This window comes from Vigna unguiculata, chromosome 3 (genome assembly GCF_037176805.1).
Source record: "Vigna unguiculata cultivar grain cowpea cultivar isolate G323 ecotype 2 chromosome 3, ASM3717680v1, whole genome shotgun sequence".
In the NCBI taxonomy this organism is placed as follows: domain Eukaryota; kingdom Viridiplantae; phylum Streptophyta; class Magnoliopsida; order Fabales; family Fabaceae; genus Vigna; species Vigna unguiculata.
In genome coordinates, this window is record NC_140794.1 from 51,704,698 (window position 1) to 51,723,648 (window position 18,951).

The 18,951-nt window shown below is 30.7% G+C and overlaps 2 protein-coding genes and 1 long non-coding RNA gene across 3 annotated transcripts; 2 read left to right on the forward strand and 1 right to left on the reverse strand.

Annotated features, from left to right (window-relative positions):
• The first annotated feature begins 467 nt into the window (after positions 1–467).
• Positions 468–3,094, forward strand: LOC114179165 (U-box domain-containing protein 30-like). The gene is made up of 2 exons (XM_028065403.2): positions 468–626; positions 919–3,094. The coding sequence occupies exon 2, from the start codon at positions 1,171–1,173 to the stop codon at positions 2,500–2,502; it is 1,332 nt and encodes a 443-aa protein (XP_027921204.1). The 5' UTR covers positions 468–626; positions 919–1,170; the 3' UTR covers positions 2,503–3,094.
• Positions 3,095–9,990: 6,896 nt separating this feature from the next.
• Positions 9,991–12,532, forward strand: LOC114175494 (sugar transport protein 10-like). The gene is made up of 3 exons (XM_028060249.2): positions 9,991–10,682; positions 10,792–11,415; positions 11,974–12,532. Exons 1-3 carry the CDS (start codon positions 10,227–10,229, stop codon positions 12,427–12,429), a joined length of 1,536 nt encoding a protein of 511 aa, XP_027916050.1. The 5' UTR covers positions 9,991–10,226; the 3' UTR covers positions 12,430–12,532.
• Positions 12,533–13,033: 501 nt separating this feature from the next.
• LOC146887940 (uncharacterized) lies at positions 13,034–17,106 on the reverse strand. The gene is made up of 3 exons (XR_014993711.1): positions 15,887–17,106; positions 15,026–15,096; positions 13,034–13,844 (listed from the first exon to the last, which is right to left on the reverse strand). It is a non-coding gene; the product is annotated as an uncharacterized LOC146887940 (long non-coding RNA).
• Positions 17,107–18,951: the final 1,845 nt, after the last annotated feature.

Here is an 18,951-nt window from a genome sequence, read left to right on the forward strand (position 1 = left end):
TTTAATTATGAATTTAGTATTTTAACAAAATTTTGTTAAGTTTATTTGATAGTTTAAATACATTTATCAACCAATATTAGAACGAAAATGTGTCAAACGATATAAACAACTCGAATGTAATTATGAAATACATTTAAAACGTCAAAACTTAATAAAATTTAATTACAAAAACTAAATCCACACTTCCAAAATTAAAATACTAAACTGTAAAAAGACTTCAAAAAAAAAAAAACTAATTACAATTTTTACTTCAAATTAACATATCATATTAACCTTTTTTTATTCTTACTTGATTTTACACTTTTAAAAATGAGTAAACAATTAAGAAATCAATGTGACACGTAAAATTTATGTTTTGGTAAAGCAATAAACTAAATAATATATTAATATTGAGAAAAATGAGTGATTTGAAAAAAATAAAAAAGAAAAGTGTAATTAAACCTTAATATTACCCAAATTAATTTACTTACTCTTTGGCGAGGGGTGATTACAAGAAGTCAAGAATCTGCCCAAAAAAAGAAGAGGTGTTCAGTGGCAGTCCTGGCTGTGTGTAGGATGAGCCTTTCCCTTTGGCAGTGCCAGCCAGTGATGCCTTTTCTTCTTCCCACTCTTTCTTCCCCATGCCGGTACGGTCCCTCTTCATTTCTCACTCCCTAACCCTTCTTTCCATTTTCTCCTTCTGCCTCTTCAATTATTTCCCCCCTTCCCCAATGCCTCTTTCCACTGTTTCTTAGAACTTTCTACTGCCATTGATTTACTTCTTGTGCTTAGTAGGCCACTGTTCTTCACTGTTTGCTCTTTCATTGCTCTACATTCTTTATTGTTTCGCTCATTTAAGCCCCCCCTTTCAACCTTGATTATGTGCTTATGATGTGAAATATGATGGTAATGATTCTTTTGACCATTGAACGAGATCAGATAAAGCGGATAGAGAGAGAGAAAAAAAACTTATTACAAGAGAGAGAACAGGAACAGAGTGATTTCTACAATAAAGCAAGTTTGTTGCTTGGAAACTGCCCGTGAGAGACTACCCTGGGAGAGTTTTATTCTTCTTTCACGCACTCCACGTCTGTAATGTCCATTGAAGGGTGTTTCGTTCTCTCATTTTAGTGATTTGATTTTCTGGTTTCTCTCCAAAGCTGGTTTCTTTTTCTCAAAGGGGTTTCGAAAATGGCAATGTTTCAGCCTTCTTGTAAGAGGGATGGGATCGAGGGCCAGATTCTAGATCTGGACACGGCGGTGAAAGATGGGGTTTTGGGCGGCGTGGATTCTGGGGTTGTGGGGACTGGGGTTGGTGAAAAACTGGATCTTGGGAGGATGATTGAAGAGTTAGACTTGTGTGAAGTTCCATCTGTGTTCATTTGCCCAATTTCCCTTGAGCCAATGCAGGACCCCGTGACTCTTTGCACGGGTCAGACCTACGAGAGGTCCAACATTCTCAAATGGTTCAGTCTGGGACACTTCACTTGCCCCACCACAATGCAAGAGCTCTGGGACGATTCCATCACACCAAATACCACTCTCTACCGTTTGATATCCACTTGGTTTTCTCAGAAGTACCTTGTGATGAAGAAGAGATCAGAAGATGTCCATGGGAGGGTGTCGGAGCTTGTTGAGACTCTCAAGAAGGTGAAGGGGCAAGCTCGTGTTCTTGCCCTCAAGGAGCTCCATCAAGTGGTGGGTGCTCATGCCACTGCCCGCAAGGCATTGGTCGATGGCGATGGAGTCTCCGTGGTGTCGGCGTTGCTCGGTCCTTTTACTTCCCATGCGGTTGGCTCCGAGGTCATTGGTGTTCTGGTGAGTTTGAACCTTGATTGTGAGTCCAAGAGGAATCTACTGCAGCCTGCGAGGGTTTCCCTGATGGTGGACATTTTGAATGAGGGTTCAATTGAGACGAAGATCAATTGCACGCGGCTGATTGAGACATTGATTGAAGGGAAGGATTTCAAGTTGGAGATTTTCAGGAGCCATAGTCTTTTGGTTGGGTTGATGAGGCTGGTTAAAGACAAGAGGCATTCAAATGGAATCTGCCCTGGGCTGAGGCTCCTGAGAACAGTGTGCTTGCATTCAGAAGTTAAGATTTTGCTGGTAAGCATTGGGGCTGTTTCTCAATTGGTTGAGTTGTTGTCTGGTTTGGAGCCCGAATGTTTGGAATTGGGTCTTTCTATCTTGGATGCACTGGCTTCTGTTCCGGAAGGCAGAATAGCTTTGAAGAATTGTTCTAATACAATACACGTTATGGTGAAACTGTTGATGAGGGTCTCAGAAAACTGTACTCAATATGCGTTGTCAATACTGTGGTCTGTGTGCAAGCTGGCACCTGATGAGTGCTCTTTGATCGCTGTGGAAGCAGGACTTGCTGCAAAACTTCTCCTTGTGATCCAAAGCGGTTGCAATCCAATATTGAAACAACAGTCGGCTGAGCTTTTGAAGTTGTGTAGTTTGAATTATTCAGATACAATCTTCATTTCCAAGTGCAAACTTACCAGAACCATTCAATGACCATGGGCATTAACCTGGTTGTATCAACAGTTTGTAAATTTGTAGGGCAAGAGAAGCAGAGAGCAGCTACTTCCCAGACTACTACAGAACTAAAGAACCCCAGAAGTTGGAATGGGGTTAGTGGTGCGAAATGAAAATCTCCTGTATATATACCTTTTGTGTTTTGATTCCAACAATTGATATTTGAAATGAAGGACATTGACAAAACTTGCTTAAGTGGGTTCACTTTTGTGTGTTCCTTCTTGTCCAATGTTTTCTGAATAAGCCCCATCTAGAAGATGCTGAAATTGTTTATATAGCTTTTTGGGGGGTATAGGGATGAAAGAAAATCATGGTGTTGTTGGATAAAGATTCTATTAGGAGAGGGATGACATTGAGAGCTAATGTGGGGCTTGTAATTTCAATTGTGATGATCCATGGCTTGTATCTTTTTCCCCTTGGGGTTTAGGCCTCCAATTTTCCCTTTAGAAGAAGAAGAAGAATACTGGGGTTTTTGGTTTTGACATTTAATCTGTACAATGGAAATAACCATTCTTATTATGCACTGCACCTGCAATTTGTTGAATTGATATTATTAATTCTTTTATGACAATTATTGTGTGTCCTTTCCAAGTGAAGAAACTACATCAGCATGGTTGTTCATGTATTGAGTTTTAGTGTGAAGGCAGCGAAATGACAGGAGAGGTGAAAAGGAACAGTGAAAGGCGTGGACAGCAGAGAGATAGCAGGTGAAGTATTGATCACATGTGGTTGAGTTTACTACATTTATTGGATGAGTTGACGTTTGAGTGTGGACATATGGATGCATGTATGCTAACTTTCATCCTTTTTGTGCCACAATTTGAGGACAAAGCCCAATGTAAAATTACTTCTCACTGAATCACTGGTTGATTGGAAAAGAAAGAAAAGAAAGGATATAGCTTTCACTCAATAGGAACGTTGAATACCTGTTTGGCCTTAGGAATACCTCCAAATCCGATAACATCCCACTCTGTTCCAACACTCATATGCTGGCGCGTGTGCCTAATCATCTGCGTTTTTTCTTTTTCTAAACTATTTCAAATGCTGCACTTTTATTTCCATTACATTTTTTAATCAATATGTTTATTGAACACAATCTCATCACTCAAACAAAAGTAATGTCAATACCTGGAAAAATTAAGATTGTGAGAATTAGGAATGATTTTGTGTTGCATTTCAATTTTGTAATTTATTATGCATGATGTATTATTACATGAACCTTTAATTTTTAATTATTGACTCTTAATTTTCATATATTATATTTCTTAAATGTATAAAAATAAAAATTAACCATTTCAAAATTTAGGTAGGTTAAATCATTCAGCTCGATAAATGTGATGGATCGATCAAATTAACACTTTTAAAATTACATGTTAAATAACTCAAATCAAATTAATTCATTTGTAAAGCACAAATAAAATCATCACTGAACAACACAGATTCAAGAAAGATAGAAAAGTTATTATCCTAATTCATTAAAACAGAATTAAATAAAAATATAACAAAAATAATCTTTTAAACCAAATTTAGGCCTATAGGTTGATTACACGTTAGGAAGATACATGTGATGATGTAACGTGTATCCTAACTTTAATTACATGTGCATAATGAGTTTAATTTTAAAAACATTTATTTTACCCTTTAATTATGCTAAACCAAATCGTCTGTTAATTATTGACTTCAAAAATATTTATAAAATTTAGCTAGGTCCAAGAAGGATTAACTTTATTTTTGTAAGAACTAATCTTTTGGTTTATATTTTTGAATGTTTTCAAGTTGTAATAGTTTTTTATGAGTATTTTTATATTAAATTATAATTATCAATCATATTATTAATTCACTATAATAATCAATAATTTTAAAAAATATTTTGTGAATCGAAATTTTTATCACATTTTTTTTATATTTAACATGATATTCTTTAAAATTAGTATATGAATGAAAATTGTACTTATCAAATAAGTAGAATACTTAAATTGATAATAAGTAATTTTCGATATTATTATGAGTACAAATTTTAGTTACCAAATAAGTGTGATACTCAATAGGATAATACATTACATTTAAAATTATCATTCAATACAAATTTTAATTAATAAGTAAGTTTGGTATAATAGTTAAGGATCTGAAAACCAAGTATTATATGAATTTTTTGAGCTAAATTAAATAAATGTAATCTAATTTTTCTTCTAATTAAATTTATTAGAAACTTATCGTAACATATGCCATCATTCAATCCAAAAAGTTATATTTGTTCAAATGGATATTCACTGGCTTTCTTTTTTATATTTTTATATTCATGTTAAACAATTAATAGAATAAAACTTATCACGAGCGATCATCAACTAACATTTGGATTGTCAAAATTTTATCGGTATATTTTTTCGTTTAAAAGTGTTAAGTTGATCTTTTAGTTTTATTTAGTTTCGATTTTATATTGTTCTTTAAAAAATTAACTTTTTTTTTGAAAAATTGATGCAATTTAGTTATTTTTGTTAAATTTGTTGAAATTTTTTTATCAAAATTAACACTAGGATTATGCCAATTACACCAATAAAACAAATCTTCCTTATTTACAACTCCAATTTTGATGAAAAAATTTTGATCCAATTCAAGAAATTTAACGAAAAAGGACCAAATTACATCATTTTTCGAAAATCAAGACCAAATTGAGACTAAAAAAATCTTGATGACCAATTTAATATTCTTTAACGAAAATAGAGACCAAAAGAATAATTCTAAACTTTTTATATAAACGAGTAAAAACATTGTATTTACTTTTTGTATGATAATAACAAATAATAAAATCATTATTATTATTATTATTATAATTTTAAAATTAAACATAAATAATTTTTATAATTACTATAATTATTTTTCATTTATGAGGATTAAGCTTTAAAAAAATCATGAAATTGAAAAAATTGTTCAATTAAACAAATGATCACTTAAAATATAATATTAATAAAATAATTATTTTAATTTTAAAAATATGTTTAAACGGTAAAATTAAAAAATAAATGTGGACAACCAAAAGAAGACTTTTCCTTTATATATAGATATAGATGTATAAAAAAAATTAGAATATCAAACATATAAAATATATTAAAAATATTTGAAATTATATATTAAATTATATAAATATGAAAATTTTAGGGGGTCACGGCCTCCTTTGTCACTATAAAGGTTCGCCTTTGCCTGTCACCTATATTTTACGAAATAGAAAAGTATAATAGTTCTAAAATATTAGAATACATAATATTATATTATATAAAACTTTAATTTAGGATGACAAGTAAATTTATTTCCTAAGTATTATTTAAACTTGTCCTTATATTTAATTTTAATACTAATCTCCATCCTTACAAATTACTAAAATTGTGTATATGTGTGCATTCGTGCATATGTAAGTGTGCATGTACGTCTAGATAAATACGCATGTGAGTCTAGATAAATACATTTGTTATCTTGATTCTTAGTTTCTTAACTTTATTTTTTCTTTCCCTACACACTTTTTCTTTCTTTCTTTGGTTTGTTCTTTTTTTAGAAAGTTCACTTAGATCTTGAAGGTACATGCCTTCTTAATACAATCTTGTATATAATTATGTTTAAGTGATGTATTAAATAATTTAAAAATATTTGTAGATTAGTAAATACTTTAAAAAGATTATAAGTAGTGTGCATATGTAAGCACGTGTGTGCATCTAGAAAATATATATTTATTATCTTGACTCTTAGTTTCTTATTTTTTTTTCTTTTCCTACACATCTTTTCTTTCTTTCTTTGGATTGTTCTTTTTCTATAAAATTCAAACTTAGATCTTGAAGGTACATGCTTTTTTAACACAATCTTGTATGTAATTATATTCAAACGATGTATTCTCAATTTTATTGAATTAAATACTTCAAAGGTTACACATTTGCAGGGGCGAAACTACATTATGACTAGGGGGAGCCTAGGCTCCCCCATTTTTTTTTTAAATTTATATATATATATATATATATATATATATATATATATATATATATATATATATTTAAAATTATATTTATATATTATTTATATTATGAAAAAGTATAATTAAAGAGAGAGAAAATAAAATAAAAAATTAATGGAGACATTGATTTATAAAAGATATTAGGGTTTTTTTTTTCTGACTATAAGATCTTCCCACCATATAAATTGTCATCAAAGTGTCTGAAGAGAAATAAATACAAATAGATAGAGTGGGAAATAGAGGCTGAGAAACACATAGATTGGGATTGAAGTATACATTCTTCCATGATCTCTCACATATCAAGGTTAATATCTTTTTATGAGTAATGTATGTTAAATTTATGATTCTTTTTAGGATGTTTTTCCCAAATTAAGTTTATTCCAAATTAATATAAACCCAAATTATGATTAGAGGGATTCTTTTATGAAATTGGTAGGAACCCTAATTATAATTTTTCCCAAATTATTATAACCCTTAATTATGAAATTTAGGGATTTTGTGTTTTTCGCTGCCTATGGTAATTTTTTTTTTAAAATTTTGAATTTATACAGTGTTGCTTATTTAATTAAAGTGGTATGGGTTTTGTTATGTTTTGCAATGTGATAATTGTGATTTGTGAATATAAATTTTATTTTTTCTAGATAGGCGAGACGTGATGAATTGATATTAGAAAGATTATGATAAAAATAAAAAAATTGATTCTTTTTTTTGTAAAGAGGAGGGTTTGTGATAAAGATGAAAAAAATGCATTTACGTTAACTAAACTTGAGAAATTTCATGACAACCAAGAATTCAAGACAATAAAAAACAAATCTTTAAAGTTCTTAGAATTACATATAATGAATTTAAAAATTCATTAGAAATTCGAGAAAAACTGCCTCAAATTTGACAATATCACCAAATCAAATTGATGAGGTACAATCTAAAATGGTATTCATGATTCGGTATCACGATATAATAGTGAATGATAGTAATATCTTTTTTTTTTAATTCCACTATTATATGTGTTTGTTTTAAGTAGAGAAAATGAAGAAAAAAGATGAAGAGCTTCTTTTTTAACTAAAAAAAATTATATTTAACAAATCTAATTTGGCACCCCTACAATTTTTGTCCAAGTTTCGCCACTGCACATTTGATACTTTTATTTATTGTTTATATTCTTCACATGTTAATATTAGACTACAAATTTCAAGTGCCGAATGACATAAACTCTCAATAGACTAGGTATAACATAAAAGCATATGTTACTCATTCTATTTTATTCTTAATTTTTGTTTAATCGGAATAACCTTTGATTCAAACGTTTTTTCAAAACAAAAATTAATATCATTTAACACGTAAAACAAATTTATATTTTTTTGTTAAAATGATTATATTCGTTCATTTTTAAAATTTAAAGACTAAAATATATAAAAGTTCAGAATATGAACAAATTTCAATTTCGCGTAACTTAAAAGCTTATGTTACTTATTTTATTTTATTCTTAGTTTTTATTTCATTTGAATAATCCTTAATTCAAACATTTTGCAAAACAAAAACTAATATCGTTCAACACATAAAAAATATTAATATCATTGATTAAAATGAATATATTAATTCATTTTTAAAGTTTAGAGACTAAATTGTATAAAAGTTGAAAATATGAACAAATTTCAATCTAAATTTAGAATTAAAAATATATTTAACTCTGAAATTTTTAAATTAATAAATAAATAATTAAAATTTTAGGTTACGAGCTCGAGCTCATGTAAAAGACAATTTTAGCTCTTATTTCCCTTTAAAGAAACATCTCTAATAAATTAAAAGCGAGTTAGTTAACTTTTTTTTTTTAAAGGAACAATTTAAATTTAATTTCATACATCACAATATAAAATTGAAAGTTAAATAACACATAAATGCATTGATGTCAAAACCACACAACTGCAACAAATTGTTCTTCATCCAAAGAGATGAATGTTTAACTTCTATTATCATAGTCATGTGACATATTTAACTTTTCTTTTGGCTTAAATATCTTTTTCGTCCTCATTTTTGTTGTGTTTTTTGCGGATGATCCTCATTTTGACAAAATGTTTAAAATGATTGTCATTTTTACCGAATATTTAAAATGATCATTATTTTCGCAATTCATGTTTTATTTGGTCCTTTTTTGTGACGTCATGTAAATCATTAACAGAGCATTGTAGAGGTAGCACGGTTTCTGTGACACCGTTTAAATCATTAACGTAACACACCCTACTACAAACCGTGTCACCTATACAATGCTTCGTTAATGATTTAAACGGCGTCACAAAAAAGTACCAAATAAAACACAAATTGCGAAAATGAGGACCATTTTAAACATTCGGTAAAAATGATGACCATTTTAAACATTATGTTAAAATGAGGACCATCCGCAACAAACATTACAAAAATGAATGAGGACCAAAAAAATATTTAAGCATTTTCTTTTTTACGAAAATGACCTAAGAATGCATGCAAATTGAATAATTATCACATTATAAGAATTCAAAATTATTACTATTTATTAAAATGATATACTGGTTGATCACTGGTTTTAATAAGCTTTGTAATCGCACTCAAACTTATGAAACCAACATATATCTACAAAATTTATACACTAAATATCGTTGCTCTCGATACCAAAGACTAATAATAACTCTTTTGCATATTATCTCACATTCACAATAGTTTTCAATGATATAGAGATTATTTTAAATTTCCACTATAACTAAAACCATAAGAAAGTAATAAAAATATATTTTATTTAATTTCATATTCTTATATAAAACTATATTATTGAATATAGAAAGTATTTTAATTTTTACGTTGCTTTGATAATTTTATAAAATTCAAGAACTTAAATTACCCATAATATTATAAATTATATAGAATTGAGGTTTATTAAATTATTATTATAATATATAAGTACAATAAACTAAGTTTATAAATTATACTTTTACCTTTTATTTATTTTGTGATAAATTTATTCCGTATAAAATATTAATTAATTGAAAATTTTGAAATAAAATAAACATAAGGTCACAACTAAGGAGAGGAAAAAAGTGATTCTCTATTTTTAAATTTAATTAAAATAAAGGCAAGATATAGATATAAATGTATGTTCAGCTATGTTTACATTTTCATTCTACCTTACAAGTATATTTGGTCATCATTATTATTATTATTACATAGAGAAAATATAGTATAAACTTTCGTGGGGTAACACTATTTACGAATTGAGAAAATAATTATACTTTGTTACACACAAATTAAAGTATAGGAGAAACGATCAATAATAAGAATGAGTCAAATAACAAAGTCCAAATCTTAATTTTAATTAGTAATGTTTTTGAGGTAAATACTAACTTGATTTCCAACTTTCTAGCAAATACTAATAAATTTAATCAAATTATTCATCATTCCAACAAAAAAAGTAATGCATAAGTGACCATTCAAACCTATTTTTATCGTGAAATTTTTTCAACCATCAAAAGTGTTTTGTTACTCTACTTATTAAAGCACAAAGTTCTGTGTAAAAGAAGTGACAAGAGAAAAGAATAAAAGAAAGAAAAGGAGGCAATAAAATTTTCAAAGTGGTTATTGTTATTTTCTTATAATAATTACACACTTCTGAAGGGGACTAGGTTAACCTTGTGGAGAGTGAAATTGAGTTCGAATATTTGTGAGAACTACAATTTGAAAGATGGCAGGTGGCTTTGCTGTAGATGGAGCAGTGCGACATTATGAAGGGAATGTCACAACATTTGTACTGATTACATGTTTTGTAGCTGCAATGGGAGGTCTTCTCTTTGGATATGATCTTGGTATTACAGGAGGAGTGACTTCCATGGAACCATTTTTGATTAAGTTCTTCCCTGGTGTGCACAAAGAAATGAAAGATACAACAGAAAGCAAGAATCAATATTGCAAATTTGACAACGAACTTCTTACTTTATTCACCTCTTCCTTATACCTTGCAGCACTAATAGCTTCTTTTTTTGCTTCTACTATAACTAGAATGCTGGGGCGTAAAGTCTCTATGCTTATTGGTGGCTTATTTTTTCTTGTTGGTTCACTACTGAATGGGTTTGCCATGAACATTGCAATGCTTATCATTGGTCGTATGTTTTTAGGAATTGGAGTGGGATTTTGTAATCAGGTAAGAATTAGCATGAGCTATACATCTTAATTATTTAATTTGGTTTTCCTTTTTTATTTCCAAGGAAAATGATGATTAACTTTTCCACCTTTTTTTATTACATCAATAGTCCGTACCAGTGTATTTGTCTGAAGTGGCTCCACCAAAAATTAGAGGTGCACTCAATATTGGCTTCCAAATGATGATTACAATTGGTATCCTAGTTGCAAACCTAATCAACTATGGTACAGCCAAGCATGAAAATGGGTGGAGGATTTCTCTAGGCATTGCAGCTGTGCCCGCAATTTTGTTATGTATAGGATCTCTCTGTGTAGTTGAAACACCTAATTCTTTGATTGAAAGAGGAAATTATGAAAAAGCTAAGAAAATGTTGCAGAAGATTCGTGGCACTGAGAAAATTGATGAGGAATATCAAGATCTTGTTGATGCTAGTGAAGAAGCAAAAAATGTAGAACATCCATGGAAGAACATTACAAGACCAAAATACAAGCCTCAACTAACTTTCTGCATTTTTATTCCAGCCTTTCAACAACTCACCGGCATCAATGTCATCATGTTTTATGCCCCGGTTCTCTTTCAGATTTTAGGCTTCGGTAATGAGGCTTCACTCATGTCTGCAGTTATCACTGGAGTTGTTAATGTTGTTGCCACACTAGTTTCTATCTTCACAGTAGACAAGTTTGGAAGAAGAGTGTTATTTCTTGAAGGTGGTGTCCAAATGTTTATTTGTCAGGTAAAAGTGGATAAGTCTAATACTTTTAAGCTTTTGCAACCTATAACTTCAATAAAACTTTAAACCTAGCTACTTTCTCTTAAGAAATGGATTTAAACCTATTTGAGTCTTGAAAAATTAGCTTGTAAGTTGAGGTTCATATACATCTCAAGGGTCATATTAGATATCTAAGGATGGTTTGATAGCAATAAAAATAATGTGTGATACAATAAATCCTACAAATAACAAACCTCGTCAGAATAGGCTTTAAATGATTATGATATCATCTTAAAAAGTAGACTTTAAGTTTAACTTGAGCTAACAAAAATTGCTTGTGAGATGAGATTTGCACCCACTTACATACTATAAATTGACCATATTATCTAACTGATGAGAGATCTCCAACAATTTCTTGTATGTGAACATGCATGATTAATTTAATAAATATTATTTGAAACACCATTGATACATTTGTATAACAAACAATATTTTTGTGTATCACACTATAAATCTTGAAACCTAAGCTAAACATAATTTGTTATATATCATGTTTCTTATTGCTAATGCTTTGGATTGAAGGTTGTCGTTGGAATCATGATCGGTCTAAAGTTTGGGCTAAATGGTCAAGGAGCATTTAGTAAATCTGAAGCAGATATTTTGTTGTTCTTTATCTGTGCATATGTTGCAGCATATGCATGGTCATGGGGACCGTTGGGATGGCTGGTGCCAAGTGAAATATGTTCTCTAGAAATTCGACCAGCAGGCCAAGCTACCAATGTTGCAGTCAACATGTTATTTACGTTTGCAATTGCTCAAGTCTTTCTTACCATGCTTTGTCACTTGAAGTTTGGTTTGTTCTTCTTCTTCGCAGGATTTGTGGTTATCATGACCATCTTCATTGCATTACTTTTACCCGAAACCAAGAACGTTCCCATTGAAGAAATGAATCTACTCTGGACTTCACATTGGTTTTGGAATAAAATTGTTCCCAAGGATGTTGATTCTAACTCTAAGAACAATAAGTCTGTTGTATAAATCCAATTGTAGTCAAGTATTGGTTATGATTAAAAAAAATCATAATTTGGAGAAGGTGTAATCTTTTCAAAATTATGCAATAAAAATAAATGAGTTCTTTTCATTCTTGTTGTTCTATCTTATTTTAAGTAACAAATTTTATGCCGAAGGTAAATTCCTTAATTCATCAAGTAAAAAGAATTATTGTAGGTTGTCTTTTAGATTTTTGAAATATTACATTATGAATAGTTAACCATTATGAATACTCATGAATTGTAATGATATACAAAATATTAAAAATAATATAAATATTTTTTTAATTTAATTATTTTAAATAACATTATTTTGTAAATGTCATTATTAAGTATTTCACGTTGATTTTCACCCACAAAAACTACCAATTGTTAATGCTCTTTCTGAAAAATCATACTTTATAGTATGTCTGTTAGCATATTCAATATGTTTTCTTATCTGTTCAATATTTTGAAAACGATTGATTGGAAGTTAATTTAGCTGATTAAATAAAAACAATTGATTGAAAGTTAATTTAGCTGATTAAATATGTTAATAACAAAACTATAGTAGCTAACTAATCATAAAAAAATAATGAACAATTTTACGTCATATTCAATGTACTTATTTTATAGCTACAGGTCCTACTGCAGAGGAATCCACAGTAGCAAGCTCCTCAACAACCAATCAGGTTCCATAGATGGCAAATCGTTAATGCAATTCTCTGCAAATAGCTTACGGTTCCACATGAGGACCTCTTTTTCATAAGAATTTTTCTTACCATAGAACCCACATGTTGCCATCACAAAATTTCTTCTATCCTTTTCTATACTTCTTCATCCCATGATAGAGGAATGAAAGTAATGCAGCCCCCCAAGCATAACCATTTACATCGTTCAATTCCTTAATGAATTGAACATATGTAGGGTGACATAAATGTCCATCTCCTGATGGTACTATTATACAATTGATAATGAATAACAGTACAACATAAATCTTATGGTTCTGGGGCCCTTGTCCACATGCAATTCTTTTCAATTCACCAAGACTAAGGGTCTTTGCATTGGACTCAAATATAGAAAACGCATCCTCATCACGACTAAAAGCTGGAATGATAGGTTTTCCATCAATGGGTAACCCAGTTAAAAAAAGAACATCCTCAAGCATGATGTTCATGCAGATGTCATTGACTAAGAAAAAAAAGTCTAGGCATTCGACTTTAATTTGATACTTTTCTAATAAAATTTGACACAAACAAGTTGGAAGAGGGTTGCCTTTACGCACTACCATCAATAAGCGGAAAAGACAACTAACTGGACCATTTGAGGATATGCTTTCAGTAATGAAAGCCTTCATTCCATTATCCAATTCGTCATATAACTCTTTTAATGTGTCCAACTTGCCACAACCCTTAAATGCCATTCCTACATTTATTCAGTTCATAAACATATACAAGAGCAATTAATGAAAAAATATGAGTAGATAAAAGAATTAATCGAAGTTGGCAGAAAAAAATATATGTACACAAAAGTTTAATGAATCAGAGACAGTATACAAGTTGCAATCCAATGAATACATTAACTCTAGAGATGAGAAGGAAAGGAGGGTGGAGAATGATAATGATGAATTCAAGTGCAAAACTGTATACTTTAATGAAGCCAAGATTGTTGAGTTTTATGGCAAACTAAACTGCACTGCGTATAGAAATCAAACTACAACACAGTTTCACTAAGAAAATACCAAACTAGGCTAAACTCAACTATTATTTTAGAAAAATATTCAATCCATTAAAACTAACTCCAAAGTAGTTTGAATTGGTGTGAAAATGAATTAGTTTTGACTACTTAGATATACACATGATTTTGCAATTTATATCTACAACTAATACAAGTTATGATTTAAAATAATGACCCAAAATAAAGAAATAAAACGTCACATGTCAATAATTAAAGTATAATATAACACATCATGACCAACACACTAATTTGTATGAAAATGGTAACCCACGGAAAAAAGGCCTTTTCAATTGCTTATTCAATGAAGCATGGTAAGCACAATTTCACTATAAGTCAGGATGAATAATTAAAGGGTTTTAATATAAATTTTAGGGTGATTAAAACTTGTGCCTTATCATTGTATAGGTCCCAAGACAGAGTTTATCTTAATACAAATAACACAATTATTGCAAGCTTAAAAATAGCAATAGAATCTGAACAAGCAACACAGTCAAAACTATGTCCCAAGACAAAGTTTATCTCAATACAAACAGCATACTTATTGCAAGCTTAAAAATAGCAAAAAACTAATGGAAAAAACTAACTACTAAAAATTATGTAGAAATTAAAAATCATCTTGTGCTTGATAAACTACTTTAGAACACTACTAAAATGAGTATGTAAATATGAAATAGGCTTAATACTATCAAAATTAACTAGAAACAATAACAAAACAAGATCAATTTCATCTACTAAACAACTATTGCAGGTATTTATAGAATTATAACTGAATTGCAAAAAATTCACTATATGCCTAGAAATATACCACAAAAACATAACAAATTTCAAGGTAAAATTGACAAAAAAATAAAATACTAAAAACAACATACAAGAATTAGGAAAAGGAAGATGGAACCAAGTTAGATGTGCAACTCTCAAGATTGAAACTTGTGCAACAGACCTACAACAGCACAACGGTAGAGTTAAGCTTCTTCCACCCCACACTTTAAATTTTATATTAAAGGAAATGAGTAACCTTATGATTAATCCTTCTTTAATCAGCCTAAAATGCTAGTTGTGTGTTATCTCTCAGCAACAATCACAATTATAATCACATTAAATCAGTAAGCAAAGTAAATGGAAAATAACTTATAAATCAGTAAGCACAACAAGGTAGCAGTAAGCACAACAAGGCAGCAGTAATCACAATTATAATCACGTGTATGCAAATATGAACTAACAATTAAAAGGCTACAACAAGAACTTTGCAGTTACTTAGAAGCAATCATTCATTCTCAACACTGCCTATATTTCAGAGCTTAAAACTGGATTACTAATGTTGGCTAGACCATTGGTTTACTAGTTCTATTTAAACAATTGAAGAAGCATGCACAATCAATTGCATTTCACTCATAGGGAATAATAGTTCAATAGTTGTGTTTGCACAATAAATAAGTATATATTCTGGAGACAAATGTTTTTTATGAGGGAATGCCACAAGCTTATGTGATTCCAACTTGTGAACCGACCACACTGTGGTCGACCGCTTCTAGCATACATTAAATGCGTAAAGACAACAATTTCGTCACAGTACACCTTGTTCATGCTGGATGGAAATAAGAGAATATATATTAAAGAAGAAAGTACATTTTTTGGAAAGATCCACGACATCTTGCTGCAATAATGAGTTGCTAGTTCATTCGTCACATACAAATGAAAATAACATACACACACGTAAAAGAGTTCATTACCGGGTTGTTGGTGGACTATAGAGTCTTCGGTGGTCGGTGGTGCGACAACACTGGACACGAGACTCGTAGTTAGAGCATGCAAGCTCATTAGTGGTGTGGGTTGAGTGGTGACAATGCTCGAACAGCGACGACAAGCTTGCGGTTTAGAGTGGCTCGAGATTGGGTGGGAACGGTATTGGGCTCGAGCAGCGATGGAGTTGAGTGGCGAGCTGAAGCTACGTTGGTGCTGAGGTGGGAAAGAGCTAAGGTTGGAAGGGGTTGAGTGTTGAAGAGTTGCTATGACCAATCAATAGGAAGGGGTAAGTGAAAACGCAGAGGAGAGACCAATGTTTTTTAAAAGAAAGAAAAAAAGGAGTTGTTACAGAGAGTTAATGCGTTGGTGGAGAGAGTTAATGCGGAGGACATTAAAACACCCTATGATTTTCTATAACAACAAGAACTTTGTAGTTACTTAGAAGAAATCATTCCTTCTCAACACTGCCTATATTTCAGGCTTAAAACTGGATTACTAATGTTGGCTAGACCATTGGTTTACTAGTTCTATTTAAACAATTGAAGAAGCATGCATAATCAATTGCATTTCACTCATAGGGAATAATAGTTCAATAGTTGTGTTTGCACAATAAATCAGTATAGATTCTAGAGACAAATGTTTTTACGAGGGAATGTCACAAACTTATGTGATTCCAACTTGTGAACCGACCATACGGTGGTCGATCGCTTCTGGCATACATTAAATGCGTAAAGACAACAATTTTGTCACAGTACACCTTGTTCATGTTGGGTGCAAATAAGAGAACATATATTAAAGAAGAAAGTACATTTTCTCGCAAGACCAACAAAGTCTTGCTACAATAACGAGTGGCTAGTTCGTTTGTCACACACAAATGAGAACAATACACACACGTAAATGAGTTCATTATCGGATTGTTGGTGGACTACAAAATCTTCGGTGGTGGGTGGTGCGACAACACTGGACACATGACTCGAAGTTAGGACACGCAAGCTTGTTATTGGTGTGAGTGAGGTGTGGGTTGAGCAGCGACAATGCTCGAACAACGGCGACAAGCTTGCAGTTTAGAGTGGCTCAAGATTGGGTGGGAACGGTGTTGGGCTCGAGCAGCGGCGAGGTTGAGTGGTGAGCTGGAGTTGCGCTGGTGTTGAGGTTAGAAGGAGCTGAGGTTGGAAGGGGTTGAGTGTTGAAGAGTTGCTTTGACCAATAAATTGGAAGGGGTAAGTGAAAATGCAGAGGAGGGAACAATGTTTTAAAAAGAAAAAGAAAAAAAGGAGTTGTTAGAGAGAGTTAATGCGTTGGTGGAGAGAGTTAATGCGAAGGACATTAAAACACCCCACGGTTTTCTAAAACACCCTACGGTTTTCTAAAAACACTATGTGGTTTTATAATAAACTATAGAAAATAAATCTATAACAATTAAATTATTAAACAACTACTTATAAAAAAATAAGTGTGATACTTAATTAATATCCTATTGAGACAAATTAATTAGAAACTTAATTACTTATGGTATTATCTCTCTTGACTTTGTTAGGTCATAAAGAAATACTTCAAATATGCTTATCAAAGGGTTGATTCTACAATAAGTATTTGAGTTGTCGAGGGGAATGAAACTAAAGCTCATAAATTAGTTGCAACAATGGACACTCATCTTTACATGAATGGTGATCCCACATAATGGAGTTCAATGGGTAACAATGACGTTGTTGTTGACTAAAGTACACCAACTAATTTAATTATGTCTAATCCTATGGTGATTTGTGCTATAAATTGTGGCAATAGTTAGGATGAGGTATATGCATTATTATGTTATATATATATATATATATATATATATATATTTAAATACCTCTTAATAAACCCAATGACAATTATTGTATGGGTGTGAGTGAGTCACAAACCACCATTTGAGGATTTACCTAGTGAGTGTGATGGTGGGGCCGCCATTATGAGACATGGGGAAGTTTGTAAGTGACACTCATGAAACAAGATACATGCACAAGGTCATAACGTGCAACTACTGATTATAATCTAAAATTAACATTGATATCGTATGTGTTATTTACTAAAACTCGATCACAGGGGATGTAGCTCAAGACAACTAAGTCTCTGTATTTTCTCGGGTGAAAGTTTATAAACACTAGGTGTAAGGCTAAAATCCAGAAGGTTCCTTAAGACAACTAAAACCCGATCACAGGGGATGTAACTCAAGACAACTAAGTCTCTGCATTTTCTCATGTGAAAGTTTATAAACACTAGGTGTAAGACTAAAACTCGGAAGGTTCCATACACTAAACTACAATATTTTGTTTTAAAAGATAATATATATTTTTTATTTCATTTATTAAATTATTTGGGTGATTGTTGGAAATATTTTAATATAATTTAAAAAATATATAATTAAAATATTATCCTACGGTTACTTGGATTTTTTATGGACTTTTAATTTGATGGGTAAATATTATTTTTAGTTAACGACTATATTTTTATTACGAATTAATATTTTATTTAATCAGACTTATTACAATTCACTCTTAAGTCTCTCCCTAGTAACTAGTGACGGATCTTGATCAAAAATTTTAAAGCGGCCAAAATAATATAATCAAATTTTATATATTTAATCATTGTCACTAATATAATAAAATTATATATACTTTAGTATTGAAATCTCCTTGCATATTTTTTTTATAAAAATAATAGTTTTGAAGTTGTATTTGATATAGAAACCATTTTAAATAAGTTGTTCTAATTTAATCTCTTTCACCATATATTCTCATATTTGACAACTTTTTCTTATAATAAGGTACAAAGAATTAATATGAAACTTCCTATCTATAATTCCAAAGAATTAATATGAAATTTCTCACTTATAATTCTTTAAATCTTAAGAAAGGGTTCTCTAATTCAACAATTGAATCCTTGGTATCATGCTTGAAAATAGGTGAAGAAATAAATTTGTATTGTTTTCATCTTCACAAGTATCTTTCCTTTTATCACTAAGAATGTTATTATTTTATTGTTCATCAATATACTATTTAAAAAAAGTTAA

Bases quoted from the DNA above. Each gene is read 5' to 3' on its own strand.
- LOC114179165 (XM_028065403.2), top strand. From the start codon at position 1,171: ATGGCAATGTTTCAGCCTTCTTGTAAGAGGGATGGGATCGAGGGCCAG.
- LOC114175494 (XM_028060249.2), top strand. From the start codon at position 10,227: ATGGCAGGTGGCTTTGCTGTAGATGGAGCAGTGCGACATTATGAAGGG. The intron at 10,683-10,791 runs GTAAGAATTAGC...TTACATCAATAG, and splicing joins GAGTGGGATTTTGTAATCAG to TCCGTACCAGTGTATTTGTC. The intron at 11,416-11,973 runs GTAAAAGTGGAT...TTTGGATTGAAG, and splicing joins TCCAAATGTTTATTTGTCAG to GTTGTCGTTGGAATCATGAT.